Source organism: Pteronotus mesoamericanus, unplaced genomic scaffold, assembly GCF_021234165.1.
Source record: "Pteronotus mesoamericanus isolate MK-2021 breed Mesoamerican mustached bat unplaced genomic scaffold, CSHL_Meso_final contig_82, whole genome shotgun sequence".
Taxonomy (NCBI): domain Eukaryota; kingdom Metazoa; phylum Chordata; class Mammalia; order Chiroptera; family Mormoopidae; genus Pteronotus; species Pteronotus mesoamericanus.
The window spans coordinates 29,218,877-29,241,733 of NW_026555265.1; the positions used below are offsets into that span (position 1 = coordinate 29,218,877).

Here is a 22,857-nt window from a genome sequence, read left to right on the forward strand (position 1 = left end):
GTTCCACTGTATTCCCTCTGTTCTCTTTGGTCAGATCCTGTGCTTCCTTCAAGAACCACCTCAGTTACTTCCTCCCAGTTGGATATAATCTCTTCCCTTTTTATAGTAATTTATTTTTCTGTTTATCGCAATCTTTTATTTTTCTCTCTTTTCTATGTAAGTGTAAACTACCTAAAATCTTCATTTTTCTCCATCTATCAATTGTATTTGTACCACATGCTAGGCACTTCATTTTGAAGATAAATGAGACATATTCCCAGGCCTTCAGAAATTCCTTCCCCACAGCTCCTAACATGATACCTTATATGCAGAAGGCTTTCCATAATATTTTGGGAAGGTAAGGGAGGAAGTGGGGAAAAGGTATGGCAATAATAATGAGCTAAATTGGACATCATTCTTTGGACAAGTTTAATAAAATATTGAATCTTAAACTTTGTTAGAATATTCTACATACAACTTGAATGAAAATTTAAGAAAGTTGAAAACACAACTATAGGTATAAAAAGAATAAATTGTCTCCCAGGTATTTACAGGATATTGGATTCTTACATTTTCTTCCACAGTCAGGTTTAACAGCTACTAGCTGGACAGATTTAATTTGAGGAATCATAGTTAAACTTTAATCCTGTAGCTGTATCATGTAGTTCTTGTTCATTAAAGATGTAATTTTTTTTAAAAATGAGAGTAGACTTGTTTTATTATAGGATAACTTATGTTGAAAGAAATGTTATTCCAGATTTAGTGCCTTCAAAATGTATTCATCAATGAACTTCATTGACATTTGAAAATGATTTTTGTAATTTGTTGGTTCACCTAAGTTGGCTATAATATATAATATAATATAATATAATATATAACATAACATAAATGTATATATAGTTGGGCTGCCTCCTAAAAATGTAAATCTAACCTGAAATCTTTCTGAAAGTAAATGCTTTTTTTTCCCCCATCCTTCCAAGTCAATGACACACTCGATGACATCTTTGATGGCTCTGATGAGGAAGAAGAAAGCCAAGATATTGTGAATCAAGTTCTTGATGAAATTGGAATTGAAATCTCTGGAAAGGTATGAATGAATGTCTTCTCAGTTGGAAGTAGTTTCTACCACTTTTTTCATTTAAATGTTTTAAGTTGTCCTTTATTATTAGATGCACGTTTTTATATTTGTTTGAAAAATAAATTAAACCTCTTTGTAGCACATCCTTTATGTCCTAGTCCAAATGTTTAATGATACACATTTTTTTCTGTTTTCCTCTCTTTAACATAGATGGCCAAAGCTCCATCCGCTGCCCGAAGCTTACCATCTGCCTCTACTTCAAAGGCTACAATCTCTGATGAAGAGATTGAACGACAACTCAAAGCTTTAGGAGTAGATTAGTCAAAAAAGCTGTAATATTTTGCTTATTTATAATTATTTAGTTATAATTATAAACCAGGCATATTGCCGTTTTCTTTTACAAAACATATTTATTTTGCAAAAGTGAAGACCATGAGTGAACAGTTGTTTCCTAACCCATGGCTATTTTGACTCTTTTGCCAAAGAATGATAATGATGCATAACGGGAACTCTTTGGATTTTCATTAGAACTATTTAGGAGTGATGATGTGTAAAAAGTTGACAACCTCTCTGCATGGCATAGAAAAATTTATATTCTTTACTTAGTGTAGTTTATGTTCTAAATCTTTTTACACTAAATACAAAAATCTTGTTAAATGCCACCAGGCATCGACTTGAAAAGAGTCCTGTAAAAATATTAAAAGTATATAATTAATTCTGTATCTGTTGCTTGTCCTTTGTAAGCAATACGTGTTATGACTATAGGCAATTTAGCTGCCAAATTATTTTTAAATGATCTAGAAGAAGAGTGCTATTTAAACATCTGTCTTAAACAAAAACTGTTCATGAGTTTTTGTTTTCTTTTTCCTTTGGGAGGACATTCTAGTTGATAAGTTCATTACCTTTGAAAATGTGCTTGGCACCTGCCTTAAATAGCACAAACATATTGTGCACATCTTTATTTTAACTGACAGAAAAGAATTACATTTTAAACTAAAATTGGGGCCTCATACAAAAATCCAGGCTGTCTTTTGTAAAGCTTATAACACTAAATTGAATATATTAGCAAAAATAGATTCTGAATTAATATTTTATAGTAATAAAATGATATATTTTGGCCTTCCAAGAAGTAAGGAGATTTCTTCAATGTGAATTATTATTTAATCTGTTTAATTTTGAACTGTATTAATAGGTGTATTGAACCTCCTAAATTGAAGCCATCATTCTCAATTAAGTAACAATACTATGACAGTACTCTAGTTAAATTCTAAAATAAACATTAGCACTTTTTTCTTGGTAAATAAACTAAAACTTTGTGAGAAATTATTGCCTAAATGTGTGTTAACATCTTAGCAGTATTATTAAAGGTAAAATTGCTTTGGTATTTAATGTCTGTATGGAAAGCAAGAAGAAATGAAGTAGCAGATTATAGAGATAGAATTTAGAATTATGTTAGTTTTGAAAAATGATGTTGTAATATATGGATTCTAGCACATTCCGCCATAAAAACTCTGGAGAAGATTATGTAGGTGTAACCTGGGATATTAATTTGGGATGACGGACATTTTGGACTAATATTGGCAATACAAATATGTTTTAGAACTAGCATGTGACATATGGATTGGTGGAAAGAATGAAAAGCTAAACAATATAGTTTATAATCTATAATCCATTTTATAATGTTCAAAGATATGGTTCCATTATTAGTAGTATTAAATACAAGTACCCTAAACATTAATGAGTCAAGAGATTTTACTGGATTATAGAATGTTAACCCAGAACTATTTTGATTCCTGGATGTAATAGCAATGCCAGCTAATGTTATTTACTTTCTTGTTTATATGTGGGGGGCTTTTGTTTTTAAAAATTATTTTGTTAAGAAAAATCCCAATAAAGATTTATTGCTATTATGCTTTTATATATCTCTTCACTCTATTTTTGGCTTCTGCTAAGTTAAAATTTTTATGCGTATCTGGTAATTTTTCAAAATAAAAAAATTAGATCTGACTCTACTACTTACATTTTAACAACAACAAAAATTGTCTTTTTAAAAATTAGCAGTTGATCCTGACTGGTGTGGCTTAGTTTTTTGGGAGCTGTCCCACAAAGCAAAAGGTAGCTGGTTTGATTCCTTGTCAGGGAACATGCCTGGGTTGTGGATTCGGTCCTCAATTAAGGCGTGTTGAAGAGGCAGCTGATCCAAATTTCTCTCTCACATTGATATTTCTCTCTCTTTCTCCTCCCTTCCCCTCTCTCTAAAATGATGGGCTGATTGATTGATTTAAAAATCTAAAAAATTCACAAATTTCTAAATACATGTAATAAATAGCCATTGCTCTAAAAAAGAAAAAAATAGCAGTTGGTATAGGACTGAAGTTTATGAATGGAGTAAGCTTAAGCATTAGGTTGTTTTAAATGAAATTGATCTTATAATTCCTTTCTTAGAACTTTCAGGGGTTAACATTTTAAAATAGTTTTTAAACAGGCAAGTCTTAGTGATTTCTTTTATTTCAGTCATACATTGATACCACAGAAGACTTTGGGAACCCAAAGGAGAAAGTGGACTCATTCTTATTCGGCTGCATTTATAAAATGTTCATAGCACTTCACAATCACTATAAATTTGTAATGTTATGATATCCTTTGCTAAAATTAAAAGTTTCTTTGGTCCCTTAAGATTAGGAACCAAGAATTCTTATACAATGATTTTGATGAAAATACTGACTTTTTAAAAAACTTTCCCTAACTTCCTGTTATTGGCTAAAGAGTTTAACAACTTCACACAAGAGGTTAACAATAGAGAGCAGAACAGTATAGCAATTTCTGTTACTGAAAAAGATGCAGCCCAGTGTTGCATTCTGTTATTGGATGTAAAATTAATGGATGGAGATTTCATAGAATCAAAGTAGAATATGGTACAAAAGTGGCAATACTAATAATAGCACCTAGTCTTAGAAAACATCAAATGGCCATCTCTCAGATAATTGTGTTGCATAGACCCATGCCCTGAGGGAGTACCTGGTTAAGGCAAGGCCTGGTGGCTAAGGGCTCAAGATGGTGACCCTCTACATTAAAAGTGGAGTCTGGCCGCCAGTGGACTTTATTTGGCATGTATAGTGATATGTGCTTTATTATTTATATTTGAATGCCTTTAGAGGAAGCCTGCGCTTTCACCTCCATATGCACGTTCCTTACTAGCCCAGAAGCCACACTTCTAGCCTGATCCCTGCGGGCCTACCTAAATATGTACTCCTATTTCAGACACTCCCAAGTTAAAGTAATGTGTTTCCAGGTCTGAGAAGAGATCTATGAGGACTTTCTCCTATGATGCCATTATTCTGCGTGAATACATGTTTGCAGCTGTGGAAAAACAGATCAGCTTTCCAATTTCTCTAGAAGCTGAGTCCCACAAAGGGTTTTAATCTATTCTTCTAACCTTAATTCTTTCAAGTGTCAATTGGATCAAATTTGCCTTAGCGGAAGCCTGAGGATTGTGAAATCGATTTCAGGTACCCTACCGCTGAAACACCGTTCCCCGCACACCACCATCTTCCTAAGAATTTGAGAGCATGCACACACTCCTATCCCCAAACACTGAAAATATTTATTTAGACAAATTCTTCAAAAGTAAATTCTGTGAGTTTATCAACCATGTCTACTGGGTAAAATTGAATGTACCAATCAGTAGAAGTGACATCTTTCCATTTCAATGGACTATGCCACTGAATTCTTGAAGATTTACCACAAAAGAGTCCACAAAAACATCAGATCAAAAGGCTACATGGCTAAAGTCAGCTTTTGGTATTTATTCTTGAAAGAATGAACACAGATACTGCACAGGGAATTACATATGTCATTTAATTGCAATTTAGAGTTAACTTTAAAAGAACAATATCTAATAAAATATCTCAATATAGTTAGAAAATATAGTCTCAAAACTTAATAGTACAAATGAATTGATAGTAAATAGCAGTGCATTTACAACTAACTTGTGAATAAATAATTGCTGTTTCAATATTAAGTATTGACTTAAAGTAATTCCTTTTAGGGACAAAAATTGGTTCCCAATGCCAGTTGTGTCTAAACTTGAAAATAATGACCTTATGGGTGAATATCTGATAATATGAAGTAAACATATGCGTGTGATGATTATCTAAACCTGTACATGCTTGTGTTTGCTATGTGAAGTCAGATTAAACATTCCCAACAGATTCATACTTAAAGTGCAAAAAGCCACTATCCTAGGTTTATATTGCATTACATTTTGCTTCTATTTTCAAGTTTCAAAGCTGTGCATATGTATTTTTATGTATGAATGTGTATATGTACATCACACCCTGCCTTTTGTAAATTAAAGAATCCTTTCACCAATTTATGTTTTCAGCAGGTGATCTATGCAGAGAAGGAATTTAGACATCTACATAGCTGAATAATCTGAAATTTGCTCTTGAACAAGAAATATATGTATATTGCCTCAGTACCTCCTGTACTTAAGGAAAAATGATCAGGCCACTGAAAACTTTGTTGTTGTTAATATATCAAAGTTTCTAGTCACCCAGTTGGTGGTGATTGTGGGTGCACAATCATGTGTGATCTACAGAGACTATGACCTGTATTATACTGGTTTTTATTAATATCACAAAAAGCAAGAGACTGGACAGTATAATTTATTGAGTAAGCATTCCAAATCAATAATAAAATTTGGTTTAATTGCTCCTATTATTGTTATATAGAATCAATTAGATAAGCATTGCCAGCAGATTTACACTCTAAATGCAAAAAAGTCACTATTTGATCTTGATATTACATTACAGTTTGCTTCTACTTGAAAGTTTCAAGGAAGTACATTTTTATAAATTAAATAAATGTCCCTTGAGCTACAATTCCCTGAATTCAAAGGTCATATATCAATCTTTATTAATAATAAATCATATTCTAATTAAACCAAAAGTGATTGTCTTTTTTGATAGGACCCCAGATGATTTTGTGGGTTATGAGATTTTAAAAATAAATTACATTGTTAAATTTAGTCACCCTTCAAGTTTGTAGCCATTATTAACAGCACACCATTTAATGATGAACAAATCATTAATCAATGAAATTAAATTAAAGATTTCATGCCTGGTATAAGCAAATGCTTTCCAAGTCACTGAAGAAAACAGCAAACAAGCCCATATCTTCCCTGCACTACTGCAGTTTACAGAACAGCAGTTTGTGGCTCAAGGATCCATAAAGCATATTTTCTGTAGCTAAACATCAAAAAATGTTAATGTCTAGGAAGAATAAAAGGTTATAAATTAATGTTTCTACAAATCTCTATTGAAACATTTCTTTGGGTACTATGCCTTAACTGTATTAGCTTCAGAGGTGTCACTTCTGATTAAAATTTATTCCTAAATGCAATAAAGCACCTCTGGCTCTTAGTGCAAAACTTGAGTTCAAACTATTAAAGCTGAAGGTAAGCAAGACATTGGTTAGGGAATTATCTAATCGGATCTCCTCTGGTTACTGAGCCACACAAGTCAGGGTGAGAATTATTGTTTTATTCCTATTAATATCTTTTGGTTTAAATGTAAAATGCAGCTTCTGAGAATTATTTTAAAGAAAGTAATTCATCAGAATAATTTAAACTGAATTTTTAGAATGTAGAAAAGAAAAGCTTCTGCAGAAGTTATTGATGTACTTTCTGAAGCCAACCAAGTAACTAATTTCTATTTTTGTTGGAGAGCAGAAAGGAATCAACAATAGAAAAATTTGCAATTACACATTAGGAAATCTTATCTGCAGTCAAGATTTTCCTTGGAAATAGTAAATAAGCTCTGATTCAGACTTGTTTTCACCCGTTTTTCCCTCTGCCTTCGGTTGCAAAACCAAACTCTTACTACCTCTTTCTCGAGATTCAGTTCTTCAGCCATCCTCATGATCTCTTGAGAGGACGGTTTATTCTGCTCTCCGAAGTGTCTCTCCAGAGCCCCTTTTGCAGCAATACTGGGAGATAGGATTGGGGCAGGAGGTAGGGGTAGAAAGGGTGAGATTTTGTTTTTGGCACATCAAAATTAAATTAGGTTGAATTTCCTAAATATTAACATGAAAACAAAACTTAAATACTCTGAAAACACTTTTAAAATTCTTCAGAAAAGGTAGATGTACGATTTGTCATACTTTTAGATGCTTGTCTTATGCCGGGTACCATTTATTACCAGAGTCACAGGAAGAAAGGAGAGGAACCCAGACTTTCTATGTTTATCCCACTTTGCACCACAAGAGGGCACTGACTTCCTGAGAAGGGAAGGAACACTTTGGGTAGGCATTTCTAAAAGTCCTCCAGAAATCATTTAAGCTGCTTACAATACAAGAGATGAAATGTATAGTGAAACTAACCAACTAAAACAAAGCCTATATTTTAGCATTTCCTCTGTGAACCTCACAGACATTACAAAAAGATCAAACAACAATCTTTATGGTTTAAATTGCAAGAAGTTACCTTTAATTTGAAGATACTAAAATACTGATTACTAGTTTTGTTTTTTTTAATAACACAGATACCAAATTGCCTGAGCAAGACTTGTATCTAACAGTTCAGCATAAAAAGTCACTGTTTTTAGAAGTGATCAGATTCTGTTTTATCCAAAACTTGTGAAGCAAAAGCAATAGTGTTCTTGAATCAAACAATACAGTTTTTTAAAAATGACTAGCTCTCTATTTTTCACCATTAAGGTATTAAAAATATGCTTTTTTCATACTTTTTTTTCAGTTGACTATATTCACCTTACATTTATAAATTATGTTGCATCTATATTATGCTAAAAGCTTATTTTCATTTGTAAAATATCCTTTCCTTCCTCTAGTAACATTTACTATCTCAAAAGCATACCTTATAGTTGTTCTCCGTTTCCTTTTCCTTTCATTTACTCCCACTTTTTCACTGTATAAAGCTGTAATGGGGAAAAGAGGGACAAGTACAGAAACCAGGTAGGGTTAAAAAAAAACAACAAACCCTCAGGTTTGGATTTAGATTTCAAATGTTGATTATAAAACAATGCAAAATAAAATCACCATATATTTTTGTTTTAATTTTTTGTAACCTGTGTGATTTTATATTACAAGCCCTAGATAAAAATCTTAATACAAAAATAAATATTAACTGTTCAAAGACAGTTATCTAAAAAATCATATCCCTACTTTTTTTTTTTGTTGTTGGATCTCTTGTTCTAAATCTCCCAAACCTTGCTCTTTATCCAGCCTTGACATATTAGTATAAGTAGATAATTTTATCACATTAAATTGCTCATTTGGCAGTTGCTTATGTCATTCACTTTGAAGACTAATGTGTGCAAATGCTCTGGTTATGCCAGTGTAAGGTTATAAAAATGATTGCATGCACAATCACTATCGTATAGAACCGAGGCAAAAAAAAAATCTGAATGTGTTAAAAATCTATTTCACCGTTTCACATCTATGCCACACTGTCTTAGAAAGCTGTCTTCATACAGCTTATTCTCTCATTATACCTTCTCAGTAAATTTATTTCTGCACTTGCATTAGCCTTCCTTTCTTTTGGTGTGTTGAAACAAGACAGTTATTTTTTATCTTAAAGAAGAAAAAAACCTCAAATAACCTCAAACCTCTTGCTTTATCATTAATCCTACCAGTTGAAGCCACTGTTACTAGGTTAAAACATCACAGAGCCTTCAGAGATATATAGCTTTAGTACCTCCCACTTGCTCCGCTTCCTCCAGCCATTTGGATAATATTGCTTTTAGTTTGCATGCATTTTTGAAGCTGAGCTGCAGATTTTCAAATCGGCAGATAGTTGTCTGACTGAATTCAGAGCCATGCACAGCTGCCAGGGCCTCCCCAACATTTGTTTGGGTGTATCCTGTGAAAGGACAGCAAAGACCATTAGCTTCAGCTTTCAGGAAGCATTCATTTTGGTCCAACATTGCATAAATCTGTGCATCTTTCTTTGTTCAATACCACTTTTAAGCATATACTTGTTGGAAATTTAGAATTATTTTGTAAGGTTCAGTATAAAATTGTCCCGTACTTCAAAAAATATTCCTTCTAGTGAATTATTTTTTCTGGGAGTCAAAATAATTCATAGAGAAATAACTGCCATACATACTTAGTCAAATTGTATAGATGTGTTATCAGATACTTAAAAATTCTTTTACTGTTTGTTATTATTAAATATCTGATGATATATGCTCAAGTCTATAGTATATTTAATACAATGCATGAAATATATAGTGCTATATCATAACTATTTTTATCTTTACTGTTAGAGGGAAAAAAATCAACTATATTGTTGAAGAGTGCCAAATAAAACTAAAGATTATGCTTACTTTATTTTGCTTCCTATGTTTATTATGAGACTTTGATCACCCAACATTTTATCTACTCCTCCAAGCACACTGATTACATCACTTGGTAATGCTTCCATCTCCTGGCAAAGATCCTCATTGATTGTCCCAAACATTTTTAGAGTACAAGTTGCTAGAAACCAACACTATCGAATGTGAAACATTCACAGCAATATAAATACCAAACTGAAAATGAATGTTATACATTACCTACTGCTAATTTATTGCATATAGTAACTGCATATTAATTTAGGGCCTACAGCTATTTACCTGTATGCATAAGGTGGTTACATATGATACCCATCGATAAATATTATTACCAAATAACTTATGATTCATTCCACAAGTACAGAGGTTTGAACTATCGTTTTCAATCCATTAAAAAAATTCACTGCTTCATGAATTTAAATCAAGATTAGTTGTTGCAGTTATTTTATGTTGAAACACTTTTCAATAGAAAGTGAGCAAAGGCTATAAATACGAAATTTACAGAAATGAAATTACAAATGACTGTCAAATATGTGACAGAACACTTGAATCTTCATTCAGATGAGGAATTTTAAATGAAATTACCATGAGATACAACTTTGACCTATTTGATTTGAAAGGATACAAAAGGTTAATTGCATATTTTTTCCCAACTATTTATTCTATTTGTCAGTCACTGCTGTAAGTTCTGAGGATATGTCATTAAGGAGAAAACAAAAATGAACAAATCAAAAACCAACAAAAAAACCTCCAGTCTTGATGGAGATTATTTTCTGAGGGGAGGTGCAAGAGGCACTCATGGTGCCAGTAAAATTTGGTGTAATTCCTACACAGTCAAATTTGACATCTACCAAAATATGCATACTCTTTGATGAAGGAATTTTGCTTGTAACAGTTTTCCTACACATATATGTGTATAGGTACAAAATGACATTTCTGAAGTTTCTTATTGTAACACTGTGTTTCACAAAATAATATCAGAAACCACATAAATTTATCATCAGTAGGGGACTGGTTAAATAAATTGTAAAATGGAATGTAACAGATCCTTTTTTAAAAAAAAGAAAAAAAAGCTCTCTAAAACTTAATATGGAAAACTCCCCAACATAGTTAAATTTTAAAAAACCTGCATGAAGAAATATATGTACTTGCTTGTATATGATTAATATCTCTAAAAGGTTACACAAGAAACTAACAACATTGACTAATAGGAAAGAAAAACAGAAGGAATACATTATATTTATATTATTTTATGCCTTTGAATAAAATGAATGTATCATTTATTCAAAAGTTCAAAAAAAATATAAAGAACACTGGGCACTTTTAACCTAATGTTGAGGTGGTTATGTTGAAAACAAGTGCCATTAATTTTAAAATCTATGTGTTGAGGCTATTAAAAAATTACAAGGAAATAAAGGTTTGTTTAGAGTTGCACACTTGTACTAACTTAAATCCACAGTACAGATGTAGAATGAGAGCTGTCTTGGGCTTTTGAGGATAGTAAAAGAGATTGAACAGTAATACAGTAAAGATCAGGTGACTAAACTATGTGGCCCATTGCTCTTAAAAAGCACATACCTAACTTAATTCTTCTCACTTTAAATTCATTGGCAAACTTTTCAAGTTCTCGAATTTCTGGAGAATCCATGTCTATTGGCTCTTCAACCAATTTACTTTTCCGCCTGAGTTCCTGCTTGAAATCAGAGGCTGTGGGGTCTTCTGCCAGGAGAGGCTGGTGCATGGCAGGAAAACCGTGACTCAAGGTGTGGTCAGGAAACTTATAGAGACAAGGGGTTAAGCTGCCTGTGAATAAAGAAAAGGGCCATTTGTAATTACCCCCCATTTCTATACAAGCAAGGTTTTTGCCTGTTAGAGTCCATTCTTTCGCTCTAACCAGTCCCAATTCTAAAAGGTGAACTGACATTCGGTCTTCTGAAGAAGTACGAGAAGCTTAGTATAAATGTGATTATTTATTTCTCACCTTCCCTAGAGCAGCAAAAACAAAGATATGCCAAAGGAATTGCAAATAATTAAAATAAAAATAAGTAAATTCTCTCAGAAGTGTAAGTTTTCCATTATTTTTTTTATTATTAAAGATGCCCATTTCTGGGAATCTGAGGTTCAACTCTAAGCAGAATGTATATTGTTTTGTTTTTTAAGTTTAATTTTTATTGTATTTTTTCCATTACCATTTAATCCCCTTCTACCCCTCCCTCCCCATCACCACACTGTTGTCCAGGTCCAGGACTCCTTTTTCCTTTTCGCTCCATCCCCCTCCCCCTTGCCCCCGCCACCAGCTGTCATCTGCTCACCATCTATGAGTCTGTCTCTGCTTTGCTTTTAGTTGAGTTTGTTCATCAGATGTATATTTTGATTTCTGTTTCTTTAATTCACCGAACAAATAATCTGTGATTTTTTTTTATAATCAAGTCACATGGTTAAGTGCTATACAGGAAAGTTTTCTTAGGATCAGAAAATTGATTTTACAATATTTAGAAGCCTGACTCTTTTATCAAGAAATGCTTAACTTCAAGGGGAAATAATCATGTCTTTTTAAAATCTAACAAAGGCAGGGAGAAAGAGAATTACGAGAACATAAACTACAATAATATGGTTTAAATATATTTGAGGAGTGAATAAACATGAACAAAAGGTAATATTTAAAGTTCTATTAAAAAGTCAGCAAAAGAATTTTTGAGAAGTATTCACTATAATGAAATCATTTTTGATCATTTTAAAAATATGCATACAGAATTTTAATTAAATTTGCTGTACTAACCGGCTGGTAAGACCTGGACCTAGGCAACCCTGGCCGGCTTGCCCCAGATTCCCACAAGAACTGGCCCCAAGGGGTCCTCATAGACCTGCTGTCTCTTAGAGGACAGACCCAAAAATGGACACCCCAGTCTTGATGTTCTTGACTGAGCTGTGTCTTCCCAGGTGGAGAAACCATGGACACCTGCTCTGTGGGTGGGGCCCCCAGCAGGCACCGTCCTGTGTACAGTGCCTATAGACTTGTACACAACACCTTTAATATTGTAAAGGTGCTGATGCACAATCATGTTTCTGTGAACACATTATGTTCCTAGTTCATGCCATTAATGATGCTATGAAGCAAAAAAAAAAAAAAAAGACAAGGAAGAGTACAGTTCTACATATGATAGGTAATCACCCATGAATAAAAAAATAAAGCATTGTGTTGATTGAGCAGATTAAGTAATAAATCACAAAAAACTAAAATATCTAAATAATTTTAAATTGCTTCCAGACTTCATTCTTTATTAGCAGAGAAGAGTTTATCTCAGTTGGGGAGCATGGGTGAAAGATAATATAAAGCCAAATTCTTAAACATTTTGTTTTCTTCATCAATTCATTACATTTTAATTGGTAGAGATGTCACTTCAATTTATGTTAAATGATAAATGTATCTGAGGTATTTTGATATAAATAAAATATTCAGCAATTACTCATTTTTTGTTATGAATATAAATAAATATTTAAACTACAAATAAATTACTACAGAATACATGCAATAGTCATTCTTGGAAATGTAGAAAATATACATCAAGTTTATGCTACCTATAATTTCTTCATAAATACATTCACAAATCAAAGACATGACTAATGTATTTTGCCAGAACATATAGATCTTACATTAATATATCAAAATGTAATGAGTAAAGAATACTGTAAGTAAGCAAATTGTTGGCTTGTTTATAGAAGAATATGTAATTATAAAGCGGACTCCTATCCAATAGCCTATATTATTTTTCTGCAGCAAAGTAAACATACAAGTGAAAGATTAAATAAAAGGCATAAAATAAATATAGCTATTTCACAGGTATGAAAAATATCTGAGAGAAACCATTCATGTCTAGAAAATTTCATGCTACTTTTACAAACCAAAATTATTCAGTTTTAGTTTTTAAAAAGTCAGTTACTCCAATTAATGTTTTAGTGGCTGTTTACATGATCAAACCAGACAAAAATTTTAAAAGCAATTGTATCAATGTTTAATTTATTACATAGTTTATTTTTGAAAATGCTTATTAATTTGGGGTTCATTTTTAGCTTTCTATTAGTTTTAGATTTTTGCTAGTTGAAGCAAAAGAAAGATTAGTACATAAGCAAAGAAAACTGATCACATTTAGTTTAGCATTTAATTAACAATTATCTCAAGACTTTTCTTTCAATCCTTTCAGAGTTGGTTCTTACATGTAAAACAATTTTTACGTCTTTCCCCATTCGGAAATTTCAAATCCAACTTAATGATAAAATACCCCGAGAAACAGTAAAAGCAGAGACAAAAAGTCAGGCTGCTGTTAGATTTTGTACATCTAATGTATTACAAGCTACTTTTCATCGGTCCCCAACCTGGTTTGCGATCACGGACCAGTTTCATGGAAGGTGGGCGTGGTAGGGGCGGGGAGCTGGAGCTCAGGTGAGCCTCACTCTCCTGCTGTGGTTGGGGTTAGTGGGGAAGACAGGAGGCGGAGCTCCAGCGAGCTTTGCTTGTTGCCTGGTTCCTAACAGGCTGGACCTACAGGTCTGAGGCCCAGGTCCAGAGGTTGAGGACCTCTGCTTTAGATAACTCATTTAACCTATGTCAAATGATGTTTATTTTAAATAGGTATTTTCTTTTGCATATCTTTTACATGAGATGCTATAAGACCTGAATTTGTGAGCGATCCTGATCATTCAATTTTTGTTGCTGATCATAACCACGCACCGCTACAAATTTTCATGACACTTTGTTCTGTGTTGCCATTTTTGTATCCTTATATAAACAAATGATGTAGGAAGAATGTGATTTTTTTACCCACAATTTAAAATTTAGGAAACCTGAGTAAAAAGATGTTAAATAAATTTCCTTGGGTGCCACAATGAATTAACTCTATAGTTGAAACTAGAACTGAAGTTCAACGACCATTGCAATAAATCACATCAAAACAATTGCCTCATCTACACTTGGGTAAATTAAATTCTTTCTTAGAAAAATTTCTGCCGTTTAAACACATTTGGCTACATTAAAACAAATACTTTCAGACAAAAAATATTATAGCTATTTGTTAAAATATTAGAAGTGGGCAATGTTTATTTCCAGAAAAATTTTAAGAGTATTTTATATGTTGTAAATACTCTGTAGAAACATATATTTAGAAAATAAACTTGATCATGAATCTGTAAAAAGTGCACAGTAAATACCATGTTCAAAGACCAGGCATCCAGGACAAAAAGGAAAGCACATGTGATGTTTTTATTTTTCATTAAATGAAAGTTTCCGCAATTATCCACAGGGACGCAGTTTTTCTGGAACTAACCCTAAACAGAAAATCACAATGAGTCGTAAGCACAGCCAGATGCACTGCAGTTTCTGTCATCTGATGCCATATTTGGGGGAGACTGAGGAGAGATTGGTATGGCATATTTGGCAAGATATTTTAAAAATCTTTCTAAAGCCTGGATTAGTGAAAAAGGGAAAAGGGAGAAGACAAAAGATGCTGTGACTCATGTGCAGCAGCGAGTCCCATATTCAACATCCCAAACATGGAGAAAGCAAAGTTGTCTGTAAGCTTAGATAAGCGCTCACTGAAATAGCTTGGAAGTGTCTGCATATTCTTCAGAGCCCAAAGTCTATTTTCATATTGCACATGAACCCCCTACAGCCTTGCTGGATTGCTCTACGTGTATTTCTGTGTGGTGGAAGTGGGAGGACCGAGGTGAATCTTTAAAGCAGGAAATGGGAAGCAGAGGCCTGGCCTGCTTTGCAGGGCTCTTCTTTGGTCCCAATGTACCATGGGACCAAAGTGCTCTTCTGCGGCATGTGGCTCTGACACATGCTGACAGCATCTCTGAGGTGATGGCCTCGAAGCCTTAAAAGAACAAAAATGTGAAGTAAAGAGACAAAGCAAAAATACTCTTGCCTTGCTGTAGACATACCCAGGAATAAGCATTTAAATATTTCTATTTATTTTCTTTTTTCCCTCATGCATGACAATGTGAAGAGTCATACATTTGAATTATGATCTCTTCTCTTTTGTGTACTGGTAAATACTATCCATATACAACAGGGGTCCTCTGCCTGGTTTTGTATATTAAGTTCATTTAAAACACAGCCATGCCCATTTGTTTGCATATTGCTTATGGCTGCTTTCCTGCTACAATCACCAAGTTGAGTCTGCAGTCACCAAGTTGACTAGTTGAGACAGAGACTAACTAAAAAACAAGAAAAGGCTACTGAGAGGCCCTTCATGATTCAGTGGCAAAAGATCTTTAGAACTAAGAAAAAAAAAAAAGGAAAGAAAAGAAAGACAATTTGAGAATGAAGAGACGGACTTCAGAATAGGCTATTTCTCTATGTCATCTGTCAAACTGATTTCTGTTGCCTTGTTGCATTAATCCATGGGGAGTGGGCACTTACAGCCATAGTAATTTTTTCTATTATCTACTTCTCATTGAAAAAAAAAAAAGACATTCATCTTCTTGGCTGATTTCCAAACCTCAGCTATTTTGCTTATCTCTTAAAATTAATTTTCAAACAAGAACTCTCACACTAGGTCTTGGTTTGGCCACTATGTAATATAATCTTGCTGGGTTAAACATTCATTACCATGTAGCTGACTTGCTCAGTTTCCACAGGCAGGGGGACAGCCCATCGACCTTGTTTCCTAACTTTCACCCAGCGTGAGAAATGAGAAAACACTCAAAAATCAAAGTTTTGAGAGTGTTTGCTGTTCTTTTGTTTTGTTTTGTGATTAACTAGAAGAGATATTGGATAGAATTTAAAATTCCTTGGTTGCTGTTATCGATACTGTAGGGTGTTGAATAATCTGAATTCTCAAAAGAGACGAGACAGAAGCAGCAATTTAGCTGCAAGTGTATCTAAACAGAAGATCAAAGGAGAAAGACGGGCTGCGTTGGTAAAAATTAGCCACAACTCAACTCTGGTAAAGTTGAGGTACCCACACAACTTAAACAGGAAGAGATGGAAACTTAGGGATGTTAAGTGACTTGAACAAAGTTCGTAATTAGTTCATGGTGTGGCTAATTCATTGCTCCCAATTAGTTAATCTCTTTGGTATGTCCACACCTGGACCATGAGGTACAGTGAATTAATCTGTAATTAAAGTCTGCCCTACTAACTTGAACAAAATATTAGCTATAGCTTTCTTTTTCAGTGGGTTACTAATGTAATGAAATGCTCAAATTAAATGTAAGCATCAGAGGATGGGTAATAAGATGCCCACATTAGCAGGATGGTAGCTAAGAAGGAGAGGGTGGAAGGATTGAGCAAAGAAGGAAAAAGGACTCACAGACATGGACAACAGGGTGGCGATTGCAGGGAGGAGGGAGGTATAAGGTGACTAAATGGTAATAAAAAATATAATAAAAACTATTTTTAAAATATAGCAATTTTACTTCCTTTGAAATATAGTGCTTTCTGTAGCTCTACTTTCATATGGAGTGTGTGGCAGTGAACCTGTCTTTGTTCTTCATGATAAGAAACTTCTGTGGATTGTGTGATTTGATGAACATCTTGAGACTACTCAGAAAATTCAAATGATGTAACTACGTTTCTCTTCTGCATTTTATACCTTTGCTATCTTATTTCTGAATTACTGTGTTTTATAACTCAATTTGTGTAGCTTCTTTGGAGATGAAGTCAGGAGAGCTCAGATTCTCTGAGTTTAATCTGCTGTGACACAAACGCTAGTACTGAATATATGTCAAAATAATGACATTCTAACAAATTAGAAATTATCACATTTTAATGATATCACTCAAAAAATAATTCAAATGTAATTTATATGCTTGCTATGGTGAGTTTTTCTTTCAGTAACACATTTCATTTTAAGACTGTAGTGACACCTCCAAATCTTAGGATAACACTTGGTTTTTGAGGTCACCCAGACATGGAATCATTTCACAGGGCTTTTCCAAGGGCCTCTCCAGGTTTGCTGAGTGCCTGCCAGGACAGTTGTACCAGAACAAATTGGGCTGCCTGAGCCTATTCGCTCCAATCAGGGAAACTGCAGAATGTTAGAATTGCCGGGCAGCTGGGAACTCAGTAGGTCCACAGCTCTGGCCTTGATCTGGTAGAAAGAAAGGTGATAGCAAAAACCATCTTGAAGCATTCGGTCTGTGGCTGATCAGATCTTCGGGCTGACCTCAATCCATTGCTGCCAGTTGCTGGGTTTCGAGGGCGCATCGTGTTGCACTTGGCTCCAGGGAAGTCTCTGTGAATGAGGAGCAAGGCCTCCCCACCAGAAGAGCAGCACGTGGCCATGTGCTTGTCCTTTTCTGTCTTATAATCAAAATGTGGTGGAGGCCACCAAAAGCATTCTTCCTGTACCTCCACTGGCTAAACGCAACCATTTTATTATTTTATAATGAAAGTAGTTCATCATCAATGAGGGTTCTTCTCATTAACCATGAACACTGATTAACAACTAAGTGTCTGAATCATAAATTATCAGTTTTCAAAGGGGAAAAATATATATGGCTTTCCTTATTTCCTAATCATTAAAAAGAGACATTAGAACCTACAGATAATCATTAAGAGCATCAGTCTTCATTTTCCACAAAGGTGATGATACTAGTTTATTCAGAATGCTGCTTTCATAGAATGTAAGAAAAGCTACTTAGTTCTGGAATATTTTATTTTTAAACTTTTAATGTTTCACTTTTACAAAAATTTTATAACAAATTTTTGAGAAATTAAAGGTTGGTAAATTAAATAACTTGTTTAAGTTTTTCCAAATTTATAGGCATAAGTCCATGTTTGACTTTTTCATTACTTATTCTGGATAACAGAACACAAGAAAAAAATTTCCTACTATCTGATTCCTTTATCCAAAGTTTCCCTCTCAGTGTTACACAAGTGTACACGTGCACACACATACACACACACTTGTGTTCTAACATAGAGCCTTTAGTAATTTATTGTCACCCATATTTCTCTCCCTGAAATTATAAATATAAAAGATTAAAAATATCTAAAAAATTGGTGCATAACAAAATTTAAACCATTGAAATATTAAACCATTAAAGTGTTTTCTCTGGCCTAAAATTAAGTCATGAGTTTTGAGATGAGTGGATCCCTTTGGTGATATTTTTCTCTTCCTTAAGAAATATGCTGTCAGTGCCTCATACAAGGATCAATAGATAAATAGTCTTGATCTAGTGATGATTTGTTTATTCAGAAGAAAAATGTATGTAAATTTCTGATCAAGAGTCTCTCAAACCCAGGAAAGTTTCCCCAAACTCGATTTCATATATAAAGACAATTTTTCTTACCTGCCATCACTCCATAGGTTGATGGTTGGTTTCCATAATGACAAGAAGGAACAGAATAATGAAGTCCAGTTGCTGTGTTTCCCAACATTGTCACCGAGAAATATGTACGCAAACATTTAGAAGTTTGGATCAAAGACAAAACAGACGGGACTGGTAAGAAAATGTATGAGGATTCAAGACACATTCGTTTCATTTCCAACATACACATTTATGCGATTCTTAAATTTACACGCCAATTGTTTGCTCTCATTTGGGGGAAGTTCTCCGAGTAAGTTAAAACTAGTGGTTAAAGTTTATCTCTAGTAACGAGATCATAAATCATCAAAGTGGAGAGTAGCCTTCACTGATTGTCCTATACCCTGTGAGGGGATGACTGGCCAGTTTGAACCTTGGCTAATTGAGAATTGTAGAATTCTTGTAGGTTCCATTCAGTATAGACATTGCAGTGAACTGACTAGAGGAATAGTCTCTTAAAATTCTTCTGTAATACGGTATTATAAAGTGGTCTTTCTCTGGAAGAATGCATACAGAAATTGACTCTAGCAATCTTTACTTTTGCTTATTCTCCTGACAAATTTCTTCCACCAAAGAGGAAATGGCAGAGCAGCTAGGCTCCTCATAAAAGTTCCCCTGAATTTAGAGGTTTGTGAAAACCCTGTGACAATGTATGATATGTTTATGTTGATGATGAAACCTTGAGGTGATAGATTTTTGCAGGCACAAAATCAATTTAACAATTCTAATGATAAAGCTGGTAAAAAAATAAGTTGATTGTTGGGTGGCAATGTCTATAAATGTTGTATGTGGTATAGAAACATAAGCTTGTTCATAGTGAATATGCCTCATGGAATCAATGTATATTTTGAAAGTAAATTTAAATTGCTGAACTTTTTAAAATCAAGCTTTAAACATGAATCGCCAAGATAACTAAAAGCATGAGCTGTTGACAATAAAATCACTAGCTAATGTTTCCTCGTTTATTTAATTTTCTTATTCTCCTTTATATCCTGAATATAGTGTTGGCTTTTCATAAATATACTATAATTATATCTCCTTGAACAAATTCAAGAGATATTGAAAAGTAGAAAATTTGGATCCTTTGAAAATATTGAGATATGATCTAGTAATTAAAGCCAAGAAGTCTCTTCAGAAAGTAAAACATGTTTTCTCTAGCTGTAGAACAGTGTTTAATATTTTAAAATATCTGCATAAATTTTCATTTTATAACTAACATGCAGAAAGAACTAAAGTCGTTTTTCATTATGATTACACATAAAAACTTCGCTATGCATTCAAAAATTAAACAAATAAACATGAAACAAATTAAATACCCAATCTTCTTATTATACTCATTATTTCTAATTTCTTATTTGGACAAATGACTATGATTTGATGGAAAAAATATAAGTACAATGCCATTATCATTTAAAATATACTTAGGTCATTTTTACTCATTATATTTTTTTTTTTACTTTATAAAGTTTAAACACATTTTATTTCTCTGATTTTGAGAAGATGGATAAAGAATAGGCTAATTTACTAAATACGTTACTCATTTATTTTAAAAATACATTTTAAAAATAAGTAAATGGGGTCTGTGCCTAAACTTGCTGTCATTATTTCAATTTTAAATATTTTCATACTGAAATAATATTCACACACAGTAAATTAAACAAACAAAGCATTATTCTCATCTCTTATTTATAGAAAGATCTATTATTAAAAATATACGATTAGCTAGCTATGTGATAGTTTAAATTTTTATATCATATATTTTTTATAAAATATTTTATTGTATTTTTAAAATATGTTTGAGTGTACTTTCAATATTACCTTGTAAATTAAATTATAAGACTCTTAGGCAGGTGAAAAAAATCTCAACATTAATAATTTTACCAAAGTCTAGCTACATAATCTCTATATTCTTTAAAATCCAGCTAGAGATTAATGCTGAACTTACATCTATATTTGTAAACTGCCTAATTATAATAAAAGATAAAACATAAATAATTTAAATCAGAATATGAATTTGTCAACTAAAATTTTGATTTCTAAATGTATAAAATTGATTTCCTATTTTGATTGCTTTCAAAACAAATGGAAAATGAATATAGCACATTGTTATTTAATGGAAGGAATTTACTCAATTTTGTCTTTTTATGATTCTACTTTAAAACACTTTATTTGTTACTGCATGCTTAAAGAATGTATTGTATTTTTGCAAAATATACTTATTTGATTGTATTTAAGATAATACATTTGAATTCTCAAGTTTAATTTTTATTTAGGAAATTTATATAAGAAAATATTAAAACTTGGTTAGAGGTTGAAATCTCTTCAGAATGCAGTCTTGGGAAAATTTAACTCAGTTCCTTGGCTCTAAATGTTATATATTGCTTCTAGTTTTTATTTTTGAGTTTTGAATTACGCTAAAAAGGTAAGTTTATTAAACTTATTTAGTTTATTTTTTTTGAAATCCATTGCCGTTGGTATTGGGAATCATTTAGTTGTCTTTACTATAAGGTATTTTGGCTGGTTTTAGAATAGTAGCAAATGTTATCTAAAAACCAAATATATTTGTAAGTTAAAGACGTTACACCTTTAAAACACTAAATTATTTTACATTATTTCTTTAGTTTTTTTTTTTTACCCATGAACTTTCCATTAAAGTGATTTTAGGTTAACAATAGCCAAATTCACTGTTCAATTGTGCAAAAAACAGATCTTTATAATCAAACCAAAAATAATTTAAATTACTACACTTATATTTCTTGAAAAGTTTCTTAGACATTTTGACTTCTTCAGTATTCTTAGTACTCAAAACATATTAAACTGAAAAGAAAAATAAAAAAAAAAGCAGAGAGATTCTAAACTAACAAGATTCAAAGCATCTATTCTGAAATCTTTAGGCCGAGCCACCTGCAGACTGTTACTGGAATCAGTACCTGTGGACATCACATTAGTGGCGTGGTTGGAGACTGGCAGGCACTCGGCAGCGCTGTGATGCATTATCAGTGGCAAAGTTGCAGAAGACTCAGAATTCAGAGGTATAAAGGTATCGGCTGAAGTAAAAGGTTGGCAACTCATTCCCACAAGCGAGTAGAAGAACGAAGAGTATTGTTGCTCCCCAAATCGGAGTTTTATTATATTACTGTCTCAAACGGCTGTTTCAAATCTCACTACCTGCATATATACATCAGGAAGCCTCTGAAGCGCCAAGAGGGCGCGTGCTGGCATTTATACTGCAGGGAAATCCCTTTATACATGTTAATCATCTTTTCCCAGGGGTATTGCTTTATCAATCTGAACTGCCTTCCTTCTAACTCAAACGTAATCCACCCCCGAGAGGAAAGCCAGTTCTGGGGTATAGATTGAGAGGGAAGGAGAAATCTGAAACTTTTTTGACAACTTCACTAATTCAGACCTTTCAGAAAGAAATAAAAAACTTAGAAAAGTGTCCCTCAAAGAAATAATGCTCCAATAAATTGAAGATTAGGTGTCTTTTTGTTACTAAAAAATGAGAAATTTATATACGAGATTTTTTCTTTTTTGATAACTTTCCATTAAACTTGCAAAATAACAAGAGAATGTACTATATAACTTGGAGAAAGTATTTAAGTTTAAACTGATAGCATAGAAGACTAAATATAAGAATGAATATATAACCATTGATTCACACTCAGAGATGGATTTTTGAAAAACTATGAAAACCAATTTAAATTTTATAACATTATAAATGAAAAAATATTGCATAAAATTACAGTTATCTGTAGAGAAGATGAACATGAGTAATAGTGTTGCTCCCTAGATTTCAATTTACTCATTAAAAAGTGAATATATAGTAGGTTCTTACTATATGCTGATGAGCTTCTAGGCACTTTCCACAGTTATGTGATGCAAATTGGACAACAGCTGTGTGAGTTGTATACCATACCATCCTCACCACACATGACTGTGCCTGAGCCTCTGCCCTTAGCCATTCTGCTTCAGAACTAGTAGTAACCATGGTAGCACTAGGTGCAAACTTTGTATACAGAATATATTCACATTATATGAGAATGAAAAAAAATGCTACAATTGACTTGATAAATATCAGCATCAAGATTTTATAATGATCATGATTTCAGTATATAAATGAATAATGTGATACTT

At 33.0% G+C, this 22,857-nt stretch overlaps 2 protein-coding genes across 2 annotated transcripts in view; one reads left to right on the forward strand and one right to left on the reverse strand.

Annotated features, from left to right (window-relative positions):
* Positions 1 to 2,940, forward strand: part of CHMP2B (charged multivesicular body protein 2B) — a 29,674-nt gene extending 26,734 nt beyond the window's left edge. The window contains exons 5-6 of the mRNA XM_054585235.1: positions 960 to 1,066; positions 1,268 to 2,940. Of these exons, the coding sequence (XP_054441210.1) occupies positions 960 to 1,066; positions 1,268 to 1,378 (218 nt within the window). The 3' untranslated portion in view covers positions 1,379 to 2,940. The remainder of the gene's footprint in view (positions 1 to 959; positions 1,067 to 1,267) is intronic.
* Positions 2,941 to 6,834: 3,894 nt separating this feature from the next.
* On the reverse strand, positions 6,835 to 21,792 carry POU1F1 (POU class 1 homeobox 1). The gene is made up of 6 exons (XM_054585296.1): positions 21,651 to 21,792; positions 18,706 to 18,777; positions 10,987 to 11,211; positions 8,772 to 8,936; positions 7,932 to 7,992; positions 6,835 to 7,045 (listed from the first exon to the last, which is right to left on the reverse strand). Exons 1-6 carry the CDS (start codon positions 21,790 to 21,792, stop codon positions 6,835 to 6,837), a joined length of 876 nt encoding a protein of 291 aa, XP_054441271.1.
* Positions 21,793 to 22,857: the final 1,065 nt, after the last annotated feature.

Bases quoted from the DNA above. Each gene is read 5' to 3' on its own strand.
- POU1F1 (XM_054585296.1), bottom strand. From the start codon at position 21,792: ATGAGTTGCCAACCTTTTACTTCAGCCGATACCTTTATACCTCTGAAT. The intron at 11,212-18,705 runs GTAAGAAAAATT...CTTTATTCACAG, and splicing joins AACCTATGGAGTGATGGCAG to GCAGCTTAACCCCTTGTCTC. The intron at 7,993-8,771 runs GTACTAAAGCTA...TCCCCATTACAG, and splicing joins GGAAGCGGAGCAAGTGGGAG to CTTTATACAGTGAAAAAGTG.